The 26,475-nt window shown below is 40.1% G+C and overlaps 1 protein-coding gene across 11 annotated transcripts in view; it reads right to left on the reverse strand.

Moving 5' to 3' along the window:
- Positions 1-1,823: 1,823 nt before the first annotated feature.
- The window catches only part of GOLGB1 (golgin B1), a 90,369-nt gene continuing 65,717 nt past the window's right edge, over positions 1,824-26,475 (reverse strand). For 7 of the 11 annotated variants that reach the window (XM_042903419.1, XM_042903421.1, XM_042903418.1 and 4 more), the window contains 8 exons: positions 19,651-19,829; positions 12,770-12,935; positions 12,431-12,568; positions 6,698-6,841; positions 5,827-5,924; positions 5,217-5,351; positions 3,508-3,613; positions 1,824-3,225 (listed from right to left, as the gene is read on the reverse strand). In XM_042903419.1, the coding sequence (XP_042759353.1) occupies positions 3,091-3,225; positions 3,508-3,613; positions 5,217-5,351; positions 5,827-5,924; positions 6,698-6,841; positions 12,431-12,568; positions 12,770-12,935; positions 19,651-19,829 (1,101 nt within the window). In that variant the 3' untranslated portion in view covers positions 1,824-3,090. Of the gene's footprint in view, positions 3,226-3,507; positions 3,614-5,216; positions 5,352-5,826; positions 5,925-6,697; positions 6,842-12,430; positions 12,569-12,769; positions 12,936-19,650; positions 19,830-20,920; positions 21,007-26,475 lie in introns of those variants that run through there. The other 4 variants (XM_042903420.1, XM_042903424.1, XM_042903422.1 and 1 more) reach the window with 4 other exon arrangements.

The raw sequence follows: 26,475 nt of genomic DNA on the forward strand, positions 1-26,475 counted from the left end.
CACGGGAAAGGCAAGCCATGGAGGGAGAAAGTTTCAGACGTTGTTTAGGGGAGTGGGGTCTGAGCTAACTAGCAGAAAAAAGTCTGAAAGAACTAGATGCTACTACCAGATGTTGGAAGGTTTTTGTGGCATTTTGTATTACTGTTCAAGATTTGCTGCCCCTCCTTCCTTTCCTTCTTGAAGCCAGACTTGCTCAGGTGACTGATTTGGGCCAATTAAATGTGAGAAGTGAAATACATCACTTTCTGGTGGAGACTTTAAGACCAGTGCAAGCTTTGCCATGCTTTTCTGCCCACTGCTCACCAAGGCAAAGTGCAGTTCTCCAGTGGCTCCTCTGGAAGCCTGGGTCCCCAGCTGAGAATGATGACAACACTACTAAACAGTAATCTTTGCTGTTTTAGCTACTAAAAATTGGTGTTTGTTACTGTTATCTGACCTAGTCTCTCCTAAGCCTGATGATATGGAGTTCTAACCTGATTTGCTCAGGTTTGAGCTTCCCAACAGACTCAAACAGAGACTAGATGAAAGTGGTCTAAGATATAGTGGAGGTGATTTCTGCATTAGAAATAATAAGACTTTAGTCACTCTTAAGAATTCTATGTCAGTTTGGTGGGTGGTGGTGGTAGTGTATTTCTCTCTCCTACTTCACGACCTATTTATTATGGCAGCACCAAAATCATTTCAAGGAAAAGATCATTTGTAGAAGGGGAAAAGATCTTTTAGATCATTTGGGATCCTGATTCAGTGTCAAAAATGGGAATGATCAGACCAAATACTGTGGCACACCATCCAGGTACAGTTCTAACCCTATCACTCTTTAGCAAAGTCTCAAGTTCATTTCTTCTTCTTCTTTTTTAAGTTTATTTATTTTGGGAGAGAGAGGGAAAGTGAGCATGAGCAGAGGAGGGGCAGAGGGAGGGAGAGAATCCCAAGTAGGCTCTGCACTCTAGCTCTATCCCACGAACCATAGGATTATGACCCGAGCCGAAATCAAGAACCGGTCACTTAACTGACTGAGCCACCCAGGTTGCCCCCAAGTTCATTTCTAATGAGACAGTGAGATGGAGCACACAAATAAATAGCATGGACTTTCAAGCCATAAAATCTTGGTTTGATTCACTCATTGTACTTTAATAAAGTAAGTTAGCTTTTCCTAAGCAGCAACTTAATATAAAAATAACATAGTAGGGGTGCCTGGGTGGCTCTGTTGATTAAGCGTCTGACTTCAGATCATGATCTCACGGTTTAGGAGTTTGGGCCCCACATAGGGCTTCATGCTAACAGCATACAGCCTGCTTGGGATTCTCTCTCTCCCTCTGTGCTCCTCCCCTACTCTCTTTCAAAATAAATAAACTTAACATAAACCAGTAACTTAAATAAACTTAAATAAACCAGTAACATAGTAATGTTTATTCTGCTATACCCTCTTAGATTTCTCTTCCCCCAACTCCCATTCATAGGGATCCTTAAGGGCCTAATATTTTCACTATACCCCAGATAAGTATTCTCTCAGGCCCAGGCATGAGCTGCATGAATCTCAGGCCCTAAGGCGCAGTTTGTTTGGTTCAACACTAGAATGAATTTCCTCACTCCGCTTCATCACCCTGGAGTCTAGAGGCTAAGGCCAGAATGACACATGCAGCCATTACTGATGCTGGCCAAGGAGAAGGAAGCCTAAACAGGTAGAGCTTACTACCCCTGAATCCACTCCTGGCTGCCCAACCCTCTGTCTCCTATCTACCCTTCCTTGCCCAGCATGCAAGCACATGTACATAAGCACCTGTGTCTACATACATTCATACACATGTACATACCACCACCAGTTTTGATTCTGAAAATAATTTTATTATTTTACAATTGTTCAGGAAAGTTCCTGGGTTGCCATGACCAAGATTTGGTCACCAAAGAACAAAGGATCACAGCAGATCAATCAGTCCACCAGTTTTCTCTCTTCTTTGGGTGGTGAGAGCAGGCAGGGAACACATCATGTGCATAATGAGAAACTAACCAGCAGGTAAGGGTGGGGGAAGGGGAGGCAAGGAACAGGCACAAATGGAATTCAATCCTGGCTGCCATTCTCAGGCTTAGACTTAGATATCTTGTCTTCTCTATATTCACCCTCCACTTTCCTCAGCTCTGTTACCACAGAGGGCAGATGACTATGGGCTGAGAAACAGGGCTAACTATCACCAACAGCAGAGTAGCTTTGTACAACCAGAGGCTAGGAGTGGTCATCAGACCAGTCAGATCTCCCTGGTGGGAGTCAATGCCTCACCTAGGATTAGCTCCTAGTATACTGCTTTAGGGTCTACACTCAAGGCATATCCAGACAACATCGGAATGACAAGAATCTGATCTCCCCTGTCTATAGCCAATTCTTCCTTTCAATGAAAGGAAAGGCACGAGCCATTTAATACCTCAGTATGTGATCAAGGGCACACACATAGGATTCTATCCCTATAGTCCAGGACCTCAAATCTAACTCCAGTTATGTCTGAACAATCAGGGAAGGAGTCAGTGTCCTACCCTGTGATTGGTCAACTGAAACCCTGGGGAGTTCTTCAGTTCCCACCCTATTTTGCAAGAGACCTAACCAGCTATTCTATGAGATACTGTTCCCCAAAACTTTGTTTATGGCAGGTCCACCTTCCCTCTGAAGCAGGAGAAAATATAAGGTAACTGAGGGAAAGAAAGTATCAATCAAAATGATACTAGACTTCAGATTATTAGGTTTATTACAACCATCTTCTAAGCTGAAAGACATTCCTCATCATCCTTCACAGGACCACAAAAAATCAGGGCCCTGCAAAATCTGAACAAATACCGGGTTCAACAACCGACAGTGGGGCCTCCTCAGATTATGCAGAAGTGTTCCGACCCCGGGCAGGAGAAGAAAGCAGACCCGCTGGTCCCTGCAGCTCTGCCCTGGGCTGACATCCACCTCTGTTTGTGCAGGCACTTTCTGTGGAGAGTTGGAGAGAAGACCTGTAAGTGGGAAGACTGTTCCACTAGCAAAATTGATGGTTTGGATGTTAGAGATGAGGGAATTCCAAGTTCTGAGGGGAGTAGTCACAAAGGTGAGAACTCAGTTTATAGATGGCCTGTGAAACACAGAATGAGTAGGACGTGAACCATCAGAAAGTAGATGGCTGCTAGCAGTGGCACTCGGGTCCGGGAATGACAGAGTGAACGCAGGACCCGCTTCCATCCAGCACCACTCCGGGTCTGAAAGAAAAATTGGAAAGTCAGAGAGGTTTGCCCTACAGGGATATGTCCCTTTCCCTTCTCCCAACATTGCAGGAAAGAGGTATCCTGAGAGAAAGCTCCTTCAGGGTCACTTGGCCAACTCCACTAGGTTCCTCTAACCTTCCATACCCTTCTAGTCTTAGATTCATCAGGTACTCAGTGCCTGGACTTCCACCTTCCTTTTCCTTGACTCCTTGCCCTCAATGCAGCCAGCCCTGTCTGATAGCTTAGTACCCTCTCCTTAGTTTCTCCCCTTCTTACCCTTCGACAGCTGCTGCTTGTAAGATCTATCAACAGTGCCTGTTCCTGAGTGCCACAGGAGCCAATGATAGGAGACCGGGCAGAGTCCCATTCACTGTGCTCCAACCTGTGTTGAGGGAAAAAAAGAGACATGGCTTGGTTGTAGCACAAGCAGCTGATGAGGTGAAGTCTTCCCAGCCATTCTGCTGTGTGATGTAGCACGACAGACTGGCAGCAAAGGCTGCTACTATAGTTCCTGTCCCTACACAAGCAGTGTGTGTGCAGGCAGATCGGTTTCTTTCAGCAGCAGTTAACGGTGAGGATAACTACCAGGAATTAATAATTGCCTACTATGTATCAGATGCTGGACTGGGTGCTGTACATATATTTAATCCTCAGGTTAGAGGTTGGTGTTACTATCTTCAAACTAATGTTGTCTTGTCCATGGTGGCACAGCCAGTAACAGGTCAAGCCAGAATTCAAAACCCAGGTTTGTCTCTAAACCTCACGTCTGTTTTTTGTTTATTTTTTTTTCCAATACACCAGAGAAACTCATTAAATTGTTTTTTCATTTACCAAAGGCTAATTAGGCAAAAGCATCCAAGGAAGATTTTTGTGAGGTTCTTAGAATTAAACTGAACTGCCAGCCTCTACTGCTTCTTCATTTTTTGCTGATTTAATACTGGCACTTCTCTATGTAATGAAGAAGCTGCCTTTTTCCATTCAATGGTTTCTCAAAAAACATCAACTGCATCAAAGGGGCTGCGGTAACATAGCACATTTGAACAAATATTTGCCTATAGGTATGCACTTTTTAATCATGGTGGGGAGGATGGAACTCTCCACTCCTCCATATGAAGGGATGTCCATTAGTCTAACACTCCTGGCCTCTCATTGCAGGTCACCGAATTTTCTCCTGGAAAGAAAGAATATTTTAATCTGATTTGTGAGTTTGGAAGGAGAAACTGAATGAGTACAGTCTAGCTCCATCATGCCAGTTTTCCTCTGAGAGTCAGGCTGACTGCACAGTACACCTTCTGTGTCTGTTCCTCCAGATGATAAGCTTTTCAGGGACAGCCCTGACCTGGAACAGCAAAGTCTGGCACTATGCAGGTCAGTATGTCAACTTCTGTAGGCTAGGCCGAGGAAAAATGAAATGTTTGTAAATATTGGTGAACCAAACAGCATTGGCTGCTTTTAAATAACAAGTCCACTGGGGGTGCGTGGGTGGCTCAGTTTGTTAAGCGTCCAACTCTTGATTTCAACTCAGGTCATGATCTCATGGTTTGTGGGTTCGGGGCCCCGCATTGGGCTCCATGCTGGCAGTGCAGAGCCTGCTTGGGATTCTCTCTCTCCCTCTCTCTGCTCCTCTCCCACTCACTCACTCTTTCTCAAAATAAATTTCTTTAAAAAGAAATAACAAGTGCGCTTAGTTCCACATACACTGCACAGTACATGTGAAAGAAGCTCTAACATGGCAGAGTGTGGGGCCTAGGCGGGCTGCACTTGATCAGCTGCCTACATCTGCATTCCGCATCAGGGCCGAAGAGGACACTGTGGAAGGGCTAAGCTTAGACTAACGTAGCTTATCTTGACCCCAAACTTCACTGCAGCACCCATCTCAAGATGGGATTAGATCCTAATTATTCCCAAGTCTGGCCACTGAAGTGTACCCAGTGTAATCAGAAAGGATGAGAAGTGAACAGAGGTTATCTCCCTCAGTCCTTTACCGCCGGATCTGCTCCTCAGCCACAGAAAGGGCAGTCTCAGCAGCCACTCTTTGGTCTCGTTCTTCTTCCAGCAGCTTCCGCAATTCGCTCATCTCTTGTTTAGTGTTGCACAGCTGCTGCTGGGCTTCAGAAAAGCTTCAAAATAAAAGGACATCAAACAGCATCAGTAGGTGCAGAACATAGTTGCTGACACAAGGGATTCAAAGCCTTCGTAAGATTATAAAGCAGGAAAATGTATAGACGTTTATACAAACAAAAAATAGGAAGGGGAAAAGATTTTTTTAAAAAAAGAACATTTTAAAAGTGTAGCTGTTGAAATAAGTTGCAGAGAATGCCTTAGAGATTTTAGAGATTGACTGCATATCTTTCATTTGAATACCACAGGATTAGTGGTGTGTGTGTGTGTGCGCGCAGGTGTGCTCCCATTGCCTGACAAACTTTCAACTTTACAAATTTGTTATTATAGTTGGTACAATTTAATCCTCACACCAATCCGGTGAGGCTGATAAGAAGTCATATTAAACCCATACTCTGGGCTCCAGTTCCATCTAGATGACTGTCCATTTCTGTACACTAGTGTGTGCACCAGGGTTGAGGGCTGCTCCCCTACCTGAGCTGTGGCTCCCTCAGTTCCTCAGGATCACTCTTCCTGTGAGCTCCATTCTTTTCCTGGGGAGCTCCTGGAGCAACATCTATATTCAGTGGCCCCTAGAAGAAGAATAAGTTTAGTAATTCAGAGATGAAAGCACTTAAGAAACCGCTTGGGCAAAATGAGAACTCACTGAACACCAGAGAGAATGAGACACCCTGGAGAAAAACACTCCTCTTGTCGTTCTCTTCAAGTACAGAGTCAGAAGTGAGAATCTTCTGCTCTAAGAGATTAATCTCCTACCTGAAACTCTTGATTAGATTTTCTCCCAGATAATCATTTTTTAATCTCTCTTCTTAAAATTTTAAAGGCTTACGGCTGAAATCTGCTTTTTTTCTAGCGGAGGCTCATGGATTTTCCAAAAGCTACTCTGATCCTTCCGTTGTTCGACTACTCGCAAACCTCCTCCTTCCCTGTCCTATTCATCTCTATGCTAATTCTCACTACCTCCCAGCTTCAACAGTACACACCGCTAGGCTGTGTCACCAGCCCCACCTATTTTGTTTCTCAGGGCCAAATCTTCCTACAGCTTTCTTATTTCTTGAAGCCAAATCCACAGTCTTAGTGACAGAGTTAAAGCCTCAGTCATCAGTTTCCCACTCACTTTTTGATTTCTCTCCCACCATCTCACTGATCTTTGTCCTTCTAATCCCTTCACTCTTTAATTTTTCTAGGCCTTATTCCCATCTCAGCGAATGCTCTCCTCTCTTCCATCACACCTAATTAATCTTTAGCCTGAGGCACCAGCCTCTCCCATGCTGCTCTTTATGCTTTCCCATTTGCACTCAATTTTGTAACCCTTTTCCCAGCCTCTCGCTGCCTTCCAGCTCACCGCTTGCAGCTCCTGGACCTGCTTCTCCAAGACTGCGCAGTGATTAAAAAGGTCAGTGTAGTGCTGCTGGTTCTCACGAAGACTCTGACTGGTATCGCTGAGCTGTATTGAAAGGGTATTTTTCTCTTCGAGTAGTTGAGAGAACTGCAACAGTGGAGAGGGGAAGGACTGTTTCACAAGAAGCAGTGCTTAGGAAGACTCTTGGAGTTTCAAGGATCTAATTTTTTTTAATCCAAGACCTTTATTTCAATAATAGTAACAAGAGCATTGTGTGTTCCTTCAAACTGAGAAAACTCAGAATTTTTCAACTGAAAAAGGAAAATAATTCTGGAGAAGTGGTAGGAAACTATTTGTGGTGCCTAGTACATTGACTGGGAAACCAGAAAGCAGAAACCCACAAGCAATCTGATAGTACAAACTATCGCAGGTATGTAAAGGAGAAAGATAGCAGGTTGGGTCCAAGATGAAATAACTCACAAATGACTATAATCCTTAAAAGTCGATAAGAGATAGAGCTGTCACCTAAAAATTCACACAACCACAGTACTGGGCAGATTCTTCAATGCTGCAGAGAGTTACAAGTTGTCAAGAAGGTAGAAAAAGAAATTATCATGGGTGGTAGGTGGGAGACACAGAAGAAATCCTAAATTTCTATGTACATGTAAGAAACTATACTGGGAGCACAGACTCTCACAGGTGGAAATATTTCAGTCACTCAAAGCAGGACCTTCCTTTACTACCTAAGAGGTAGTTATTCAGTCTTTCCTTGAACATGTCCAGTGTCAGGGGTGCTCACCACCTGACAGAGCAGCCCACGTCAGTTTTTACCAGGTCAAAAACCAGAAAATTATTTTTTCTATTGAATGAAAAATTTACCCATTGTAGCTCCTACGATGACTTGAATTCAATCCCCTGGAACTACAATTCTAATTCCTCACTTGCAGGCTTGTCAGGTTTCAAGTTTTAGTTATGATTAATACCCAGAAATATTAACAATCAGAGATACTTCTTCAAAGTCCCTGCTATAGGACTGTATGCATTATGCGAAGGGAAACCAGTGTACCTGGACACATGTTCAATCTTTCCCTGAGTATTCCTTTTGTAATTATTCTGAGTTAGTACTTGTGTGAAAAAGTGGACTCAATGTTCAAAGAGAAGATAAATTCTTCTAGAGATACTCTGGCTGGATGGGAAGGACATTTGATACTCACAGAAAACTAGAATAAGAAATCCACATGGTATAACAAAAATATTTGCATAGCCAAAATAAAAATCACAACAAATAACCTTACCTCTGAAAAGCAAGTTTACAAAGTAATTTTTATTTTTTTTTTATTTTCTATTTTATTTTTCATCTATTTAACTTAAATTTAATTTTTTTAATGTCTATTTATTTTTTGAGAGACAGAGCACAAAGGGGGCAGGGGCAGAGAGAGAGGCAGACACAGAATCCGAAGTAGGCTCCAGGCTCCAAGCTGTCAGCACAGAGCCCAATGTAGGGCCTAAACCCAGGAACCATGAGATCATGACCTGAGCCAAAGTCGGACACTCAACTGACTGAGTCACCCAGGCACCCCGACAAAGTACTTTTTAAAGTATCATCTGATTTGAGAGAGGTAGAGGAATGATTTCTGTCCCCGTTCATAAATAACAAACAAGAGACGATCAGTGACATGCCCAACAACATGTAGCTAATAGATGACAGACCAGGACTCAAGTATGGTTCTTGATTCCAAGTCTAAGGTCTCCCTACTACATGATGGCATCCCATCTGTGGGTTCAGCGAGGGAAGTGAACCAGGTTATGGTTTTTTGGGGGGAGTACGACAAGTGAGCAAAGAAAAGGATATAAACGTTTGAGAAGCAATACTAATTTGAAGACAGGGGTAGACATGACTACTGGGTACAATGATAACTACTGGGTTCTGAGACAGAGTATTATAGTCTCCTAACAAACAAAAATTAATTTTCCTGGCAACAGTGAACAGCTCAAACTGTACAAAAACAAACAAACAAACAAACACCTCTCAATATTGAAAAATACAACACTTTATTTTTCCTTCACAAATCTGAAGGAGAAAACTTCGATTTGTAAAACTCACTGGAAGCAAAACCCCTCTTCACTGAAAAAGTCTAATTGCTTATTAGCCAGCCATCCTCATATAAAGCACTTTTCCTAATGTTTGCATTATTCTTTCTAGAATTAGACACAGATCCCTATAGCTCAGGTATTGACAAACTTTGTTCCAGGGTCTACTGCCTTTTTTTGTAAATAAGGTTTTATTGGAACATGACCACTCTATTTATGTGCCACCTGCGGCTGCTTTTGTGACACAACTGCAGAGCTGAATAGTGGTAACAGAGACGGCATAGCCTACAGACCTAAAGTATTTACCATCTGGGCCTTGACAGAATTTGCTGACCTCTGTTCTAGCTCATAAGCTATTGTACTTCATCATATCTATACTTATAAAAACAGATGCAGGAGGGAATGATCTAGACTACATTATACCAATAATCATTCCTCTCATGTTTTTAAGTTTGTATTATATACAAACATCCAACCATGCTGGCAGAATTATATACATAAAGTCTGAGCATCCATGGAAAGAATTAGGGCAGTGGCTTGGAGAGCAGCCATTCTACGCTGACAGCCCATCTACTGTGCTCCATCCTAGGGCCCAAGAAGAAATTCTCCTAGGTAGCTGGGACCCATCTAGAGTGAGGCTCTAAACTCATCAGATAATATGCTCCATGAGGGACTACTGTGTATCCTAACATACGGCCAGGCCCATAGAAGGCAAATAATAGTTATTTGCTTGATGAATGAATGAATGACACTAGGGACAGAGATACTTTACAGTTGATTTCTAAAGGAAGTACTCTTTCTCACCCAGAATGATAGTGACTCAAAGTAGTGCTTCTCATTCTTTAAGTGGTAGATGAAGTATATCTCAATAAAGTTGTTAAAGAAAGCATAACTGTGATTATGACCCAGAACCAGTACATAAATATATATAATTGAAGCTAAAGTTTCCCAAAACAAGATATGTTCTTTATTATATATATTACATAATACATACATATTTCCAATCTTTTTTACTGTGTTTTTTTACAAAACACTATTTGCACTGCTTCTAATAGCCCTAAACTGGAAAAACCCAAAAGTCCTTTAAACAGCAGAACAGAGAAACCATGGTATAAGCCTACAATGCAATACTGTACAGTATGAGAAGGAAAAATCACACTATATACAACAGGATGAATCTCACAAAATAAATGAAGCAACATAAGAGAGAAGATATGATTCCATGCACCTGTAGTTCTAAGAAGGGGGTGGTCATGAACAGAAAAGGACACAAGGGATTTCTAGGGTTCTGGTATGTTCTGATTGTTGATCTGGGTGCTGGCTATACAGGTGTCTTCACCTTGTGAAAATATGCCATGTTGAATTTATGGTTTGTATGCTTTTTTGTATCTTTACTCAATAAAACATTAACATTAGGGGCGCCTGGGTGGCTCAGTTGGTTGAGCATCAGACTTCAGCTCAAGTTCAAGCCCTGCACTGGGCTAGCTGTTGTCAGCATGGAGCCTGCTTCGGATCCTCTGTCCCTCTCTCTGCCCCTCCCCCGTGTGCGCTCGCTCGCTCTCTCTCTCTCTCTCTCTCTCTCTCTCAAAAATAAACATTAAAAAAAAGTTTACATTAAAAATTTTTTAGTTGCTACCCACTAAAATGACCTCATCATTTACTAATAGCCCTGAATCGCAGTTTAAAATACTGTCCTAGAAAGACAAATGCTCAAAGTGATTTAGAGTGATTTTCAGGGCAGCAAATGTAACAAGGCTGAGATGGAATCTAGTTTATGGAAAAAAGGGGAACTGGATAGGAGCTGCTCTGGAGCCCCCTTGAAAACACCCAGACGGGCACCTGGGTGGCTCAGTCAGTTGAACATCTGACTTTTGACTTCAGCTCAGGTCATGGTTCGTGAGTTTGAGCCCTGCATCGAGCTCTGCACTGACAGTGTGGAGCCTGCTTGGGTTTCTGTCTCTCCCTCGCTCCCTCTCTCTCTGCCCCTCTACCACTGCCCCCTGCAAAATAAATAAATTTAATAAACTTACTTTATAAGAAAAAATAACCACTCCCAGACAATTACCCCAATAAAAGCCCTATAGTTTTATTCATTTGGATCAACAAACCTATTTTTTAAAATGCAAATTTGTCTGCCAAAGTTAATAGCATTATCAGCATCTGATACTTTGATGTCAATTAGTTGAATTTAACATTTAATAACTACCTTCTACATAAGCTAGGTACTGTGCTTTTCCACATACTATTATCATATTTATCTCAGAATGACCTCCTCCTAACACTTTAGGTAAATTACTTAATACCTCTGGGCCTTAGTTTCCTCATCTATAATACAGCTTACCAATCTTTACCATTTTTGGATCATAGATCCCTTGGTGAACTGATGAGTTCTCATGATGAGAAACTTACACACACACACACACACACACACACACACACACACACACCATTTTGTATATACTTTTTGGACATTCACAGCTTTCCTCAAAGCCAATCTTTGTACTCTACAGTCTAAATGACCTCTTAAATCCCTTCTAGTTCTAACATAAACTACCTAGCTGGGTTCCTCTGAAGAAGTCAGAACTAGGGAGTTGCCACCAGAGAATATTTGAAGTCAGAAAGCAACAGGAATATAATGATTCATAAGAAGGTGGGGAAGGAGAGGTAGGTGAAGGAGGAAGAAAAGCCAGAGAATGAATGAGGAGAGAAGACACAGATGTAAAAAGGCTTCCAAGAATAATTTTCTTCCAAGAATAATCTTGCCTTGGCGAGGGGTACCTGGGTGGCTCGGTCAATTGGGCATCCAACTTCAGCTCAGGTCATGATCTCACAGTTCGTGGGTTCTAGCCCCGCGTCAGGCTCTGTGCTGACAGCTCGGAGCCTGGAGCCTGCTTCAGATTCTGTGTCTCCCTCTCTCTCTCTGCCCCTCCCCTGTTCATGCTCTGTCTCATTCTCTTTCAAAACTGAATAAACGTTAAAAAAACATTTAAAAAAAAAAAAAAATCTTGCCTTGGCGAGATTGGCTCTAGGGACCAGATGGCAAAGTGGCTCTTCCCTACAGAAATACATCCTATCTACTCCAGCATGCTTCCTTAGAGTGTCTAGAATGGCATGGCTGGGGTTTGGGGGAAAATCTGGCTTCTTTAGTTCCAGAATGTTAGACACCAGTGAAGAAGCCTACAAATGGAGTGGAACAAAGAGCAGCCCTCTCACCTCTATCCCTGCTATCTAATCACATCTGAAAAGCTTCCTCCTGGAGACATTTTCCTGTTGCACATTGATGGGAAACAGAGAGGAAGGTGTTGGAGGATTTGTGGGGAGTTACCTCAATATTACTAACAAGGGATACAGATGGGGAGAGAATGCTGGGGAATAAGCCTTCCTAAAAGAGTTGGATTTTTTTTTTTTTTATTCTTATTGAATAGATTTCACCAATCATTCCCAAGGACACTCCAAGGATGAGGAAGTGGATATGGTCCCGTATCTGTGCTTTGCGGGGAGCAACCCAGGCTCCAAGAAAGGTAAATCTTCTGCGCCCTAAGATATGCTATAGCTAAAACACAGGCTTAATCAGTTCCTACTTACGACCTTGCTTCTGGTCATGGAAATAAGAAATTGAATTTTAGTCTAGTAGGAAACACTTACCTTACTGTTTAGTTGCTGAATTCTCAATTCCTTTTGGTGAATTTCCTTTAAGCTGTCATTGAGCTGAGTCCTAAGAAGTTCTGTCTCATAAACTAGATTTTGTGATCCATCTAGGGATGCCAATGTCTCTGGGGATGCCTGCCAGGATACAAACACTGATGAAATTCCCTCCCAATGCTGTTCATGCTTAATTCCTTCCCTCAGTAAATTCTGTCCACTTCATAGGAGGTCACAAGACAGCTTGTCCAAGAGTGGTAGATGGGCACTTGGCTTGCAGGAAGCTGATTCTTCCTGGGTGGTGGTTATCTCTAAGTAGCAATCAGCACTGAAATTACTCACCTGTCTTTGGTACTGTACTTTGAGGGCCTCAGTATGGGAGGAAGGAGATCTCAATTCCCTTATAAGATTCTGCAGATGACTGAGCTGCTGATCTTTATCTGAGATAGCCATAAGGTACTGTTCCTTCATTCTCTTCTCCTGGGCTTCCCAGGAGCTCTTCTCCACCCTACAAAACACATGAAATGATCATAGGCAAAAAATACTTGTGAGACAAGGATGAATAATTACATATTCAAAACAGTAGCATGGGCTGTAGAGATGTAGTAAATATGTAACCAATTGAAATTTATATTATAAATTGAACTGTACAGCAAGATGATGAAGCTGAACTAATAAAATAATTTCAACTGGCAAGACCAAGGATGATTTTACAGAAAAACATTCCAGGTTCCAGGAACATACTGAACAAAAGGCACAAAAATGAACACACACACACACACACACACACACACACACACACGCACTGAATTTGGAAGTGGAGTAGCATGTAAAGTGGATAGGGTAGGAAATGAGGATGGAGAAGTGAGGTTGGATCATGTGGGGCACTGAGTGCATGCTAAATAAAGCTTACTTTATAAGCAATGGGAAACTACTGTAACTCTTCGGAAAGGTAGTGCCAGATGCAGTCTAATGTTATAGTGACAAAAATACAACTGTAGAGTCTTGTAGGAACTGGGTTCAAATGCTGGCTCTGTCATAAACTAGGCATCAGACCCTGAGTAAAGTTTCTTAATCTCTCTGAGTTTCACTGGTGAAATGGGAATACATATCTATTCCTGAAGATTATTCTGAGGATTGAATGAGACACTGTATGCCATGCACCAGACACAGAGCCTGCCACATCATAATCGCCCAACAAATATGAGCTGCTGATATTTTTATTCCCTAAACTTAGCCAAGAGGAAGGCTTCTTTCTGATCCCAGCTAATTTTTTGTAGTACTAGCAAAAACTGCATCTCTGTCATATTCTTTAGTTCTACTTCTCTCTGTACTGTCTAGAAGAACTCATTAGAATTGTAATCAAATTTCTTCAGTGTCTCTTCACTTTAAATAATGCCCATGTCTCTATTTGTCCCAATAATACAAGATTTTGTTTGAATTGAATCTGACTTTTTTTTGTCTTTCACTTTAGAAAAAAGGTACAATGGTCCCTTCTTTTCTAAATGGCAAATACCTGTTATGAAATAATACTGCTTTGCTAAGAAGTGAGTTGGAATACAGTCAAAATGTTTTCAAATAGGCAGAGCCAAAACTTAGAAACTAAAATGAAATTTTATTACAAGGTCACTATATGTAAAAGGCACAAGAACTTTCAACACTTTCTTTGATATTTGTGAAAAAATGAGAGAGAACAATTTAAGAGCGTAATGCAGAAGAAAGACCATAATCTTCCATAAAAAGCTTCAAGCTGCCATTTTTCTGGAAGGTGGTGATGGCATGGAAAGAGACGCTCAAAGGAGAATAGGGCCTAAGAAACAAAGCCGATTATTCATGTAACTCAGCCATTACAGGGTTATACCTCACTTACCCCTTATGTAAGAGAGCACAGGAACCAGAGCAGAATGAGCAAACCAATAGCTACAAGGGGAAGAGAAAGGTCATGGTATAGATCCAGGCTCTCCTAATAAGCCAACCCTGAGGCTAACAGAGGTTTAAACAAGATGTTCCAGCCTTTTCATATTTGAAAAGCTAATTTCCCCCAAGTATATCAAGAGCAAACGACAGAGAGCCCTGAAGATATTCAGCTAAAAAAACCTGGTCCTAAAGTCAGGGAATCAAACCTGTGTCTTCATTTTCTTCTTCCTTCTAAATGTGAAGTAAAATATCTTCCTTTCCTCCCCCCAATTTACTCACATTCACTTGAGATATAATTTTACTTTTCTTCAAAATTGCTCAACTGTGGAAGGTCAAGAGAGAAAGGCTAAGAGAAAGGTACATGGGGACACAATGAGGGGGCAAAAAAATCAACAGACCAGAAATCATTTTTTTCTCTTCTCTAAGATTCAACTCTATAAGGAAAGTATCCTTTTAGGATGCCCTTTCAGGAAATTTAAAAGGGAAGAGGTGTCTACAGAAAATAAGCCTTTAGAGCTTTGCAGCTCTTAAGTTTATACTGGTAACTGGACACTTAATATATTTGTAGTTCCAGGTGACCTGGAGATAATATGGGAGCATCAACTTGATGTCTCCCATATGGTTCCAATCATCTTTGGAGATCCCTAAATTCAAAGGTCAGTTTTACTATGCATTTGGAAAAAGACACACCGAGATCCTGATCTCTTGATAATGCACTGATTCTAAAAGACTCTAACAGAATAAACTCAGGGTAGCTATTCCCTGGGCAGGGAATGAGTGGGGGGAGATAAAGCTGAAACGGAGCAATTCATTTTTTCTCTTGAGATTCAACTCCAGAAAGAATAAACAGAAGAAATTTGTGTTCCCAGAGAGCAAAAATTCAATTTTTTTACCTTTGCAATCATCATTTGGTTAAAAATGTGTACTTTTATTATTTGGAGAGGCTATCAACTCCATGAAATAGGTTATATATATGTTCACTTACAAGAAAGTTAATAAGATGTTAAATATGAAAACCTTTTAGATGTAATTTTACTGGGCAAAATTTAAATTACCAAGTTCTACAAAGCTCTGTAAAGCTGGCTTAAGGTTTATTTTGAAATGCCACGTTAGCAAAATGTATGTTATCTAGGATCGGTGAAGGAACAAATCTTTTGTGTCTGCACATTAAGAGCTGCCTTAGGGCCATTCCAACAATACTTTTATTATATTGCTAACTGCCACGATGGTAGCCCCTCTGTAAGTTGGATAGGAATCTAGACTCCACCTGTATTCTCTGTATTCACTTGCCGATAGCAGCAGGTGAGACAAAACAGGTGCTGCATGATTAGCAGTACTTTCCAACACGGAGATTCTTCTTTTAGTACCAAACTTTGAAAGTTTTGGATTTGAAACAGCAATAAAGTTCCAACAGTGAGGTTGCAACAACAGGATTTGTTTTTACATACTGCTAAGCATTTCTTCTTTACCTTTCTTTTTGGATCAAATTTGTTAGAAACACTGAATTTAAAAACCAGCCAGAAGTACAGTTCTTATTATATTTTTTTCTGCTCTAATAGTACCATATAACACTATTATTCATCTTTAAAAGAAAAGGGCTTGGATTTCTGGATACAGACAAGAGGGAGTGGATGCATATCTCCTTATTTCCCCCACTAAGTATAGATAAAAACCCTGGGAATTATGTATAAAAACAAACACAGGAAGACCCAGAAACATGGAGAGAAGAAATTGGACCAACTAGGGACCCCAGGACATGAGAAATGACACAGCATTGAATTTGCTGGTTTTTCTTTTTGAATTTTATATATCCCAAACTGGGTGAAGAAGGATCCAACAATCTAGAAACACCAGTGAGTACCAAGTAAAGTTTGTTCCCACTTGCCAAAAGACCACTTGCCAAAAGCCTAGTGAGGCAAATATTAAAGACAGTAATCACTCTATTCTAGGTGAACATCATGGAAAAACCACAGCACCTTCCCTCCACCCCAAATCAACAAAATCCTAGTGGAAAGAGCAGACTTATATCTTTGCTTAGAGATAACTAGGTGTAATTCACCCTCCTTGCTGGGTGGTATCAGAAAAGGCCAAAGTACCCTGGACTATCACCACTACCCAGTGGAAAAGAGGTGACTCTGACTGCCCCCACCTACACCCCACTATAGTGTCAATGTAAACAACATGTGGGGTCTAGACATCTACCTCTACCCATAACAAGGTAACAAAGCAGAGGTAGTATCAGAGACAGGTTCCCTGTCCCTGTGCAGGTAGTATCAGAAGAGGTCAACAGAAAGTTTGGACTTTGGACTTCTGGACCAGGGGTAACAAGAGGAGTAGATGTCTACCTATTCAACCACCTTCCTGCAATGTCAGTAGGGGCTGAGTGAGGAACCTATATTTTCCCCCACTGTCCAATGATAATGAAATGCCTCTCTCCAAAACCTGCCACCCCCAATGGTATCAATGGAGTCCATGTATGGACCTTGGACTTGTATTCTCACCTAACAATACTGATGCACTGCTCCCCACCAAGTGCAGTGTCAATGAAGTACAAATGGGGAACCTGGGCAGCTGTCTCTTCCTGGCAGTATCAAGGCACCTCTTCTCCTGGGGTAACAATGAAGGCTGAGTAGACAGCCCACTGGGCTGCACCCTCCATCTAGCAGTGGAAGCCTACTAAAGCAGAGAATTTAAGTAAGATTCAGAGTCATATCATCTCCAAAATGTTCAAGATACAACTGAAAATCACTCATCATACTAAGAACCAGGGAAGTTATGACTTGTCTGAGAAAAGAAAATTAACAGATTACAACACTGAAATGACACAGATGTTGAATTAAATGTATAGAATTATATAAGGATTTTAAAGCAGCCACCACAAAAATGCTTAGACAAGCAATTACTAACACACTGGAAACAAATGAAAATACAGAATGCTTCCCATTTCTCCAAAGACAATATTCAGATGGGCAACAGACACATGAAAAGATGCTCAGCATCATAATCTTCAGAGAAAGGCAAATCAAAACCACAATAAGGTATCACCTCACAGCAGTCAGAATGGCTATTATCATAAAGACAAGAAATAGTTAAGTATTGGTGAGGATGTGGAGAAAAAGGAAACTTTAATTACTGTTACTGGGAATATAAACTGGTACAGCCACTATATAAAACAGTATGAAGGTTCCTCAACAAATTAAAAATAGAATACCATACAACCCAGTAACTCCACTTCTGGGTATTTTCCAAAAGTAAACAAAACACTAATTCAAAAAGATATATGCATCCTTATGTTTACTGCAGCATTATTTACAACTGCAAAGATATAGAAGCAACTCAAGTGTCCACTGACAGATGAATGGGTAAAGAAGATCTGGTATACACACACACACACACACACACACACACACACACACACACACAGGAATATTACTGAACTAAAAAGAGAAGGAAATTTTGTCATTCACAACAACATGGATGGACCTAGAGGGTATTATGCTAAATGAAGTAAGTCAGACAGAAAATGAGACAAACACCATATGATTTCACTTATATGTGGAATCTGAAAAACAACAAACAAAGAAATGGACTCATAAATACAGAGAACAAACCAGTGATTGCCAGAGCAGAGGGGGTGGAGGAGGGATGGCAAAATAGGTGAGAGGATTAAGAGGCAGAAACTACCAGTTATAAAACAAATAAGTCACAGGAATGAAAAGTTCAGCATAGGAAATATAATCAATAATATTGTAATAACTTTGTATGGTGACAGATGGTAACTACACTTATCACAGTGAGCACTGCATAATTTATATAATTGTTGAATCACTATGTTGTACAGCTGAAACTAATGTAACATTGTATGTCAATTATACTTCACTTAAAAAAAGAGAAAACCTTAGCAAAGAAATAGAAGATACAAAGAAGACTGAAAAGAAATCTTAGAGCTTAAAAATATAATATCCAAAATAAAAGCTAATAACTCAATGGGCTCAACAACAGAATAGAAGTGATGAAGAAAAAAAATCAAGAATCAGTGAATATGAAGCTAGAACTGAAATTACTGAATTTGCAAATAGAGAAAAATAATCATTAAATTGGATTTCATCAAAATTAAAAAGACATTGAGAAGAATGAGAAGATAAGCTGCAGACTAGGAGAAAATATTTGCAAGCCACGTATCTGATAAGGAACTTGTACCTAGAACATATAAAGAATGCTCAAAACTCAAGAGTAAAAAAAAATCAACAACCCAAATAAAAAATGGACAGAACACATGAACAAACATTTCATTAAAAAGGACATATGCATGTCAAACAAGCAACAAAAAAATTTTCAACATTATTAGCCATTATGCAAATTAAAACCACACTGGGATACCATGGCGTATCTACTAAAAAACTACGATACAGTCACAATATCAAATGCTGACAAGAATACAGCATTCAATATTGAAACTAGATCATTCATATATTGCTGCTAGGAATATAAAATAGTACAGTCATTCTGGAATATAGTTTTATAATTTCTTAAAAAACTAAACAGACACTTACCATACAACCTAGCATTTGCACTCCTGGACAAACATCTCAGAGAAATGAAAACTTATTTTCCACATAAAAACCTATACACAAATGGTTATAGCAGCTTTATTAATAACACATAAAAATGAGAAGCAACACTCACGTGTGAATGGTTAAAGCAGTATATTCATACCATGGAATACTATTCATCAATAAAAAGAATGAACTATTGATACACGAACAATGTTGATGGACCTCAAAGGCATTTATGATATGTGAATAAAGCTAATTTCAAAAGGTTACATACCGTAGGATTCCACTTAAAATGATGTATGTTAACTAACTGGAATTTAAATAAAAACTTTTAAAAAATTCTCAAAATGGCAAAATGATAGAGGTGGAGAACAGATTAGTGGTTGCCAGAGTAGGATATTGGCATAGGAGGGCGAGGAAGTGACTATTTTCAGTGATGATTACATTTATTTACACATATGATAAAGTTGCACAGAACTATGCACACATACCACACACATACATATGTAAGTGAACATAAAATTGATGAAATCTGAAAAAGGTCTATGACTCACACCCATGTCATTTCCTAATTTGGGTATACTATAGTAATGTAAGATATTACCATTAGAGGAAACTGGGTGAAAGGTATACAGGAGCTCTCTGTACTGTTTTTGTAACTTCTTATAAAACTATATTTTATAATAAAAAGCTAAAAAAAAAAAAAAGAAAACTAAAAGAAAAAGAGTCAAAAAGCAGGGATTATCATACCTGAGCTGATGCAGCTCATGTTGCCAGGAGAGATTTTCCTGCCTTAGCTCTTCTTGCATAATCTGAAAATTTTTTGTCTTATCTTGATACTCCTGAAGTTGAGCCTTCAGTGGACGTAACTCAGTGATTTCTTGGTTAATCTGTAAGTATTGCTGCTGCAGATTCTTCAATTCCTTCAGCTTTAACCAAAGGGAAAGTAACAGGGTGATTCATCACATCTCATTCACCCAGCTGTAAGTCATCAGCAGCTCTCTGCTAAGTCAGTCAGACACCACGACAGACTATCAGCACCTAACAGGTTCACTGACATATATTTGCAACATTAATCTCTAAAATGGTGAAATATAGGCAGCCAGGCTGGTGGGAATCACCCCATAGAGCTGCCATCAAGGCTATAGGGCCTGACCATTCCTGCAACTTGTACCCCAGCCTCCTGCTCCTGAGGTCCCCAGTTGATTCTAGATCTACAACCTGGACATAGGACAGACCTAGAGGACCTACAGTTTCTTTATGGGTGGTACCTCCCCAGAACAAGAAATGTAAAGATGGACTGACTTTCTATTTAGCCCTGTGCCCTGCTTAGGCTTTTAAACTTTCTTACATGGATATCAACCTTAACTCTAGCTTAGCTAATGTTGACTATGAAAAGAAGGCAGTGATGCCCAGGCCCAGGGATTAATAAGAGTACTTAGGCTTTGAGGGTCCAACATCCCGCCCACATAGGTTGTGTGACCCTGTGCACATTCCTCACACCCTCTAAGCCTTAATTTCCCTTATCTATAAAATTTCCCTTACCTTCCTTATAGTACTTCTCATTAGATTATGAGAATCAACTGACGAAATTAATGGTGGTAGTGATGATGGTTATGGTGGTGATGGTAATAATGATGATGGTCATATAATGATGGTGGACTTGCCTTTAATTAACAAAACTCTCTACCTACATTCCAGATATATCTTCAAATTATTTATCCCCAGTACTCTTTAAAAGCTTGGTAGTAAGAAATAATGTCAGGACATCTGGGCTAAAAGGGTGCATTGAACACATGTCTCTTTCACCCACTCTTAGAACCATCATTAAACGTACAATAAAGGCATCATTTTATAAGCATAAAACACAAGAACAGGGAGAACAAGAGAGGAGTCAGCAACAACAAAATTAATTTTGGAAGCTGAAAAGCAGATGCATAAGTGGTAACTGACTTAACAGATCTGGGAAAGCCAAATCTTAAGCTGGCAGTAAGGAAAGCCAAGAACCAATGGAACTTACTCTGTAGAATCTTCAAAAGGCTCAGGAATTAACAGCACCAGGTACCTCTGGAAAAGATAGTGATGGGGGTAGGGAGAAGGTGGTGGCTGAAATAAGGAGAATTAGATGAAAGCTGCTTAAAAAACAATTACATCCCTAAATACTCCTCTTAGTTCCATACCTTTTGTTAACTCTAACAGACAACTAGAGTGTTATTCTTTGGAGAAGGTAAAAGAAGTGTCTCTGGGCCATCAAATACCAGGCACAACTGAAGGTAAAAAGACTGCTCTAAAACAAGGGTGATTGAGTCAATGTATGCCTTCTGAATGCTTGAAGTCTTTCCCCTACTCAGCTTGGACAATGCTGGCACCCAGGCCTTTACCATCCATGCAGGAAATGAGAAGTCTTCTCTAGAAAATCTGACCAGCCCAAGAGGAACTAAAGATACAACATGGGAACTACCCACAAAAAGTTCAGCAAGATCACCCTGCAATCACCAACCTCACAGTTGGTAAGCCCCATCCACAAGCTTTTTAGACCTTACCCTTAAACATGAAGAGTAATTCAAGGATTAACCCCCATCTGAAGAATGGATATCATTAAGTCTGGGATGAAAAGAACTAAAAGAAAAGTAATTCAGAAGAGATTAGCAGGAGGAAGAATATAATACACTTGAAGATTTAACAGAGAATATTGGAAATTAGAAACATTAGAGCAGAAATAAAAAATAAAGAAAAATTCATTATAAGAAAACATCAAAGAACAAAATTACCACCCCTATTCTTGGAGAAATAAGTTAAGAACATCTATCTATGTGACAAGAAAAAAAAAAAGAAATACTTAGAAATTAGGAACATGATCATAAAAATGAAAACCTCAATATAAGGTTCTAAGGATAAAAGTGAGAAAGCCTTCCCAAAGTATAGCAAAAAGAATAGAAAGGAAAATTATAGAACCAATCCAGAAGGTCCTACATCTAAATAACAGGCTTTTCAGAAAAAAAGACAACAGAGAAAAAGGATGGGGAAAATGGTAAAACTGAATTCAAAAGAATCTCCCAAAATTGATGAGTATGACTTCTTGGATTTAAAGGACTAGAGAAAATGATGAATAAAAATAGATCCACATCAAAGTACATTATCATGAAATTTCAGAATACATGACTAAAAACTCTATACATTTCCAAAAAGAAATGAGAGAGACAAAAAGGAGATAAAGAAATAGATTATAGATAAAGGATCAGCAATCAGAACATTAGACTCCTGAACCACACTGTAATATAAAAGGCAATAGACCAATGTCTTCACAATTTTGAAGGGGAATTATTTTCAGCTTAGAATTCTATAGCCAGCCAAACTATCAATCAAGTATGAGAGATAAAAAGACATTTTCAATAAATTTACCTCCCCTGTATCTTTTCTTAGGGAGCTACCAACAAATCATTTGTTGGAAATGATTTCTTCCAACATGGGAATTCCAACAAGGGGAATTATTTTCAGCTTAGAATTCTATAGCCAGCCAAACTATCAATCAAGTATGAGAGATAAAAAGACATTTTCAATAAATTTACCTCCCCTGTATCTTTTGTTAGGGAGCTTCCAACAAATCATTTGTTGGAAATGATTTCTTCCAACAAAATGAAGACACAAAACCAAGACAAGGAAGACCTGGAATACAAAAAACAGGAGATCTAATACAAGAAACAGGTGAAGGGAGATATCCTAGGATGAAAACTAGGAGTGCACAGCAACTGGTTCATGTAAGAGCGAGAAAAAAAACTCCAGAATTTTCTTCATAAATGCAAAATTGATAGGAATAAACACCTTAAGAGGATATGTGGATAAATGGCAGTAAACCTAGAGGTAAATTATATTGATAAATAGAAAGAAAACTAGTAACAACAACAAAAATACAGCTATTAACTCTAAGGGGGAAAAAAGATGCTGAGGAAAATAAAAGTAACATATCTCAGCTCTTATTTGTAGTCATAAAAATGTAAACACTGGGGCGCCTGGGTGGCTCAGTCGGTTAAGTGGCCGACTTCAGCTCAGGTCATGATCTCGCGGTCCGTGAATTCGAGCCCCACATCGGGCTCTGTGCTGACAGCTTAGAGCCTGGAGCCTGTTTCAGATTCTGTGTCTCCCTCTCTCTGACCTTCCCCTGTTCATGCTCTGTCTCTCCCTGTCTCAAAAATAAATAAAACGTTGAAAAAAATTTTTAAAAAAATGTAAACACTGAATACTGAATTAACCAGAATGCAAATTACATCAGTAGAATGGAAAACGGGCTGTATACTGAAAATGTGCATATGTACCATGGAAGTAGAGAGAGGAAACAGACCTAAATAAATCCCCGTTAGCATAAAAGACAGTCAATAGCTAATACAAAGAATTAAAACTCAAGATGCATTACCAGCATGATATTTAGATACCGAGAAAACACCAAAATAATAAGACAGTTGAAAGCAAAGTGTCTTGGGAGGAGGAGAATCAGAGTTGGGAGTGCTGTTTTTCTAATCAAACACGTAGAACTGAGTGATATGCAGAATTTAGTGACATAGATGTGCATATAACTTTATTTTTTAAACAAAAAAGAAAAGCATTTTTTTGTTTTAAAACAAAAACATTTTTATGCACTAAATATATTCTTTATTCACTCCTCTAATCCAGATACTCTAAATATTAATCTTGGAATAGACTAGATCATCAGGAAGCTGTGTGTCTGGGACTGCATTTTAGCTGTTTGTATAAGTACCTTTAGGAAACTAGACAAAATTCTTTTGCTATGCAGTTACAGCAAGGAATGGCTAAATTAAACCTATAAAATAGGGAGCCTAGGTGGCTCAGTTGGTTGGGTGTCCGACTTCAGATCTGATCTCACCGTTTGTGGGTTTGAGCCCCGCGTTGGACTCTGTGCTGACAGCTCAGAGCCTAGAGCCCGCTTCAGATTCTGTGTCTCCCTCTCTCTCTGACCCTCCCCCTACTTGCACTCTCTCTCTCTCTCTCAAAAATAAATAAACATTAAAAAAATTTTTTAACCCCTATGAAATAACTATTATATTTACTGTAGAGAAGTAAAGGATATTTCACAATTTCATACGGTCCTCTCTATAGAAACACAAAAGAAATTTCTTGCAGGTCTCAATAAACTATTCTTATATCGAACAAAGTAGTTTTTCTTTCTTCCCTTTCCCTAAAACACGGATATTGTAATTCATGTATATGGATTTTTAATTCCTTATTTCTGATGGCTGCCAGAAAGCTGGAAAAAAATCTGATGACCCATCTTTCTAAAAAGATATTGTGACATCTCCTTGGGATACTAAATTTACTCCTGGTTTAATCTTTTTCTCTCCTATCCTCATCTTCTCTTCCTTCCCAGTTACTTGCATTATATTATCGTGAAAAACTGCTCATATCTTTATATGCTACTTCAAGTCATTTTCAGAATGAAATGAGTATAGGGGACTTCCAGAAAAGATGGCAGAGTCAGAGGATCCTAAAGTCACCTTGTTCCATGGATACAACTAGATAACAATCACATCAGTGTAAACAACACTGAAAATGATTCAAAGACTGGCAGAACAGATTCCACAAGTAAACATACAGAAGAGACCACATCAGGTAGAAACACAGTTGGGAGCCAAGCTGACTCAGGAGACTGTCCATGGGAAGGAAGGACATCACAAGAACAGAGAAGGGAGAGGAGCAGACCCCATACCAGGCACCCCAGTCACAGGGACCTGCACTGGGAAGACAAAGCCTCGTAACACTGGCTTTGAGAACCAAAGGGAGCTAATATCTGGAGTTTTTATAATCAGTGGGGCTTACCACCTAGAACTTTACAGATGAACAGCTTGGCTCTGGGAGAGCTGGAGGGCAAGAGAAAATTAAGTCCCTTCCAATAAAGAGCACAACAAATAGCCCTGCTGAGATATAGCATAAAAGCAGCAGTTTGAAAAAATGCCTGGGGCATACAGGAAGACTTATCTATTAATCTCAGAGTGTATGCTGGAGGGCCAAGGATCTTTGGGAGACTTCTCCAAGAACAAAAGAGCTGGCAGGTGCCATTTCCCTCCCACCCCCAGCCTATATATGCAGATGTCTGCAGAAACCAGTGCAGCACAAACACTCTCCACTTGGGATTGCTGTGCCCCACCCCTGGGTTCTTCTGCAGACTCATCCCCTGCAACCTGGCCTCAGCAGGAGTATATCCAAAATGGCACCACAGGCGTGGCATTCTGCAAACAGTCCCAACAGGGGCCAATACCACTCCAAAGTGACTCCTGTCCAAAGGAGAGGGGAAGATAACCACACAGTAGTTTACTGCAGCCTTAGCAATGGGCTGGGAGGAGACGCCTGGTCTGACTACAATCCCCCACCCACTAACAAAAACCTACCAGGGGATAACACAGGGAGAGCTCCCTGCAGTTCAGTGTAATCACAGCTCCGGCAAACACCTGGTCTGACCCAACTAAAGCCCAAGACAGTCCCAGACTGGCCCATTAACAACACAGGGACCAAACTCTGCCCACAACAGGCAAAAGGAGCCATTGCAGATCACTACACTGAAGGCAAACACAGCTCAGCCACAACATGAGGGTGCACACAACACACACAGGAAACACCTTGAAATGCCAGGTTCTGGTGAACAAGGGACATTGCACTACAGGGCACCACAGGATCTCTTCTTGATAAGGCCACTACTTGCCACGGCTGACTTGATGTTGCTGACTTTCCTAACACATAGATATAAACATGGAGAGTTAGGCAAACTGAGGAATCAGAGGAATAATCCCCAAAGAACAGGACAAAGAGAGAGAAATGAAATGGAGATAAGCAATATGCCTGATAGAGGATTTAAAGTAATGGTCAGAAAGATACTCATTGAACTTGAGAAAAGAGTGGAAGATCTCAGTGAGACTGTCAACAAAAAACCAGAAAACACACAAAAAAAGAACCAGTCAGAGAGGAAGAACTCAATAACTGAAATTAAAACTACACTAGAGAGAATAAATAGTAGAATAGAGAAAAGAGAAGTACAGATCAGTAACCTGGAAGACAGAGTAATGGAAAACAATCAAGCTAAACAAGAGAAAGAAAAATGAATAAAGAATGAGAATAGATTAAGGGAACTCAGTGATATCTTCAAGTATAACGTTTGCATTATATGGATCCCAGAAGAAGGAGAGAAAGGGGGCAGGAAATTTATTTGAAGAAATAATAGCTAAAAATTTCCCTAATCAGGGGGAAGACACATAAATCCAGATCCAGAGGCACAGACAGCCCCCAACAAAATCAACCCAGGGAGGTCCACACCAAGATACACAGTAATTAAAATGGCAAAAATTAATGATACAGAGAATTTTAAAAGCAGCAAGAGAAAAGAAAACAATACGTACAACAGAAAGCCCATAAAACTATCAGCTGATTTTTCGGCAGAAACTTTGCAGGACACAGGGGAGTGGCATGATATATTCAAAGTGCTGAAAGAAAAAAACCTGCAATAAACAATACTCTATCCAGAAGGGCTTTATCTATCATTCAGAATAGAAGGAGAGATAGAGTTTCAGGACA

Source organism: Panthera leo, chromosome C2, assembly GCF_018350215.1.
Source record: "Panthera leo isolate Ple1 chromosome C2, P.leo_Ple1_pat1.1, whole genome shotgun sequence".
Classification (NCBI taxonomy): Eukaryota; Metazoa; Chordata; class Mammalia; order Carnivora; family Felidae; genus Panthera; species Panthera leo.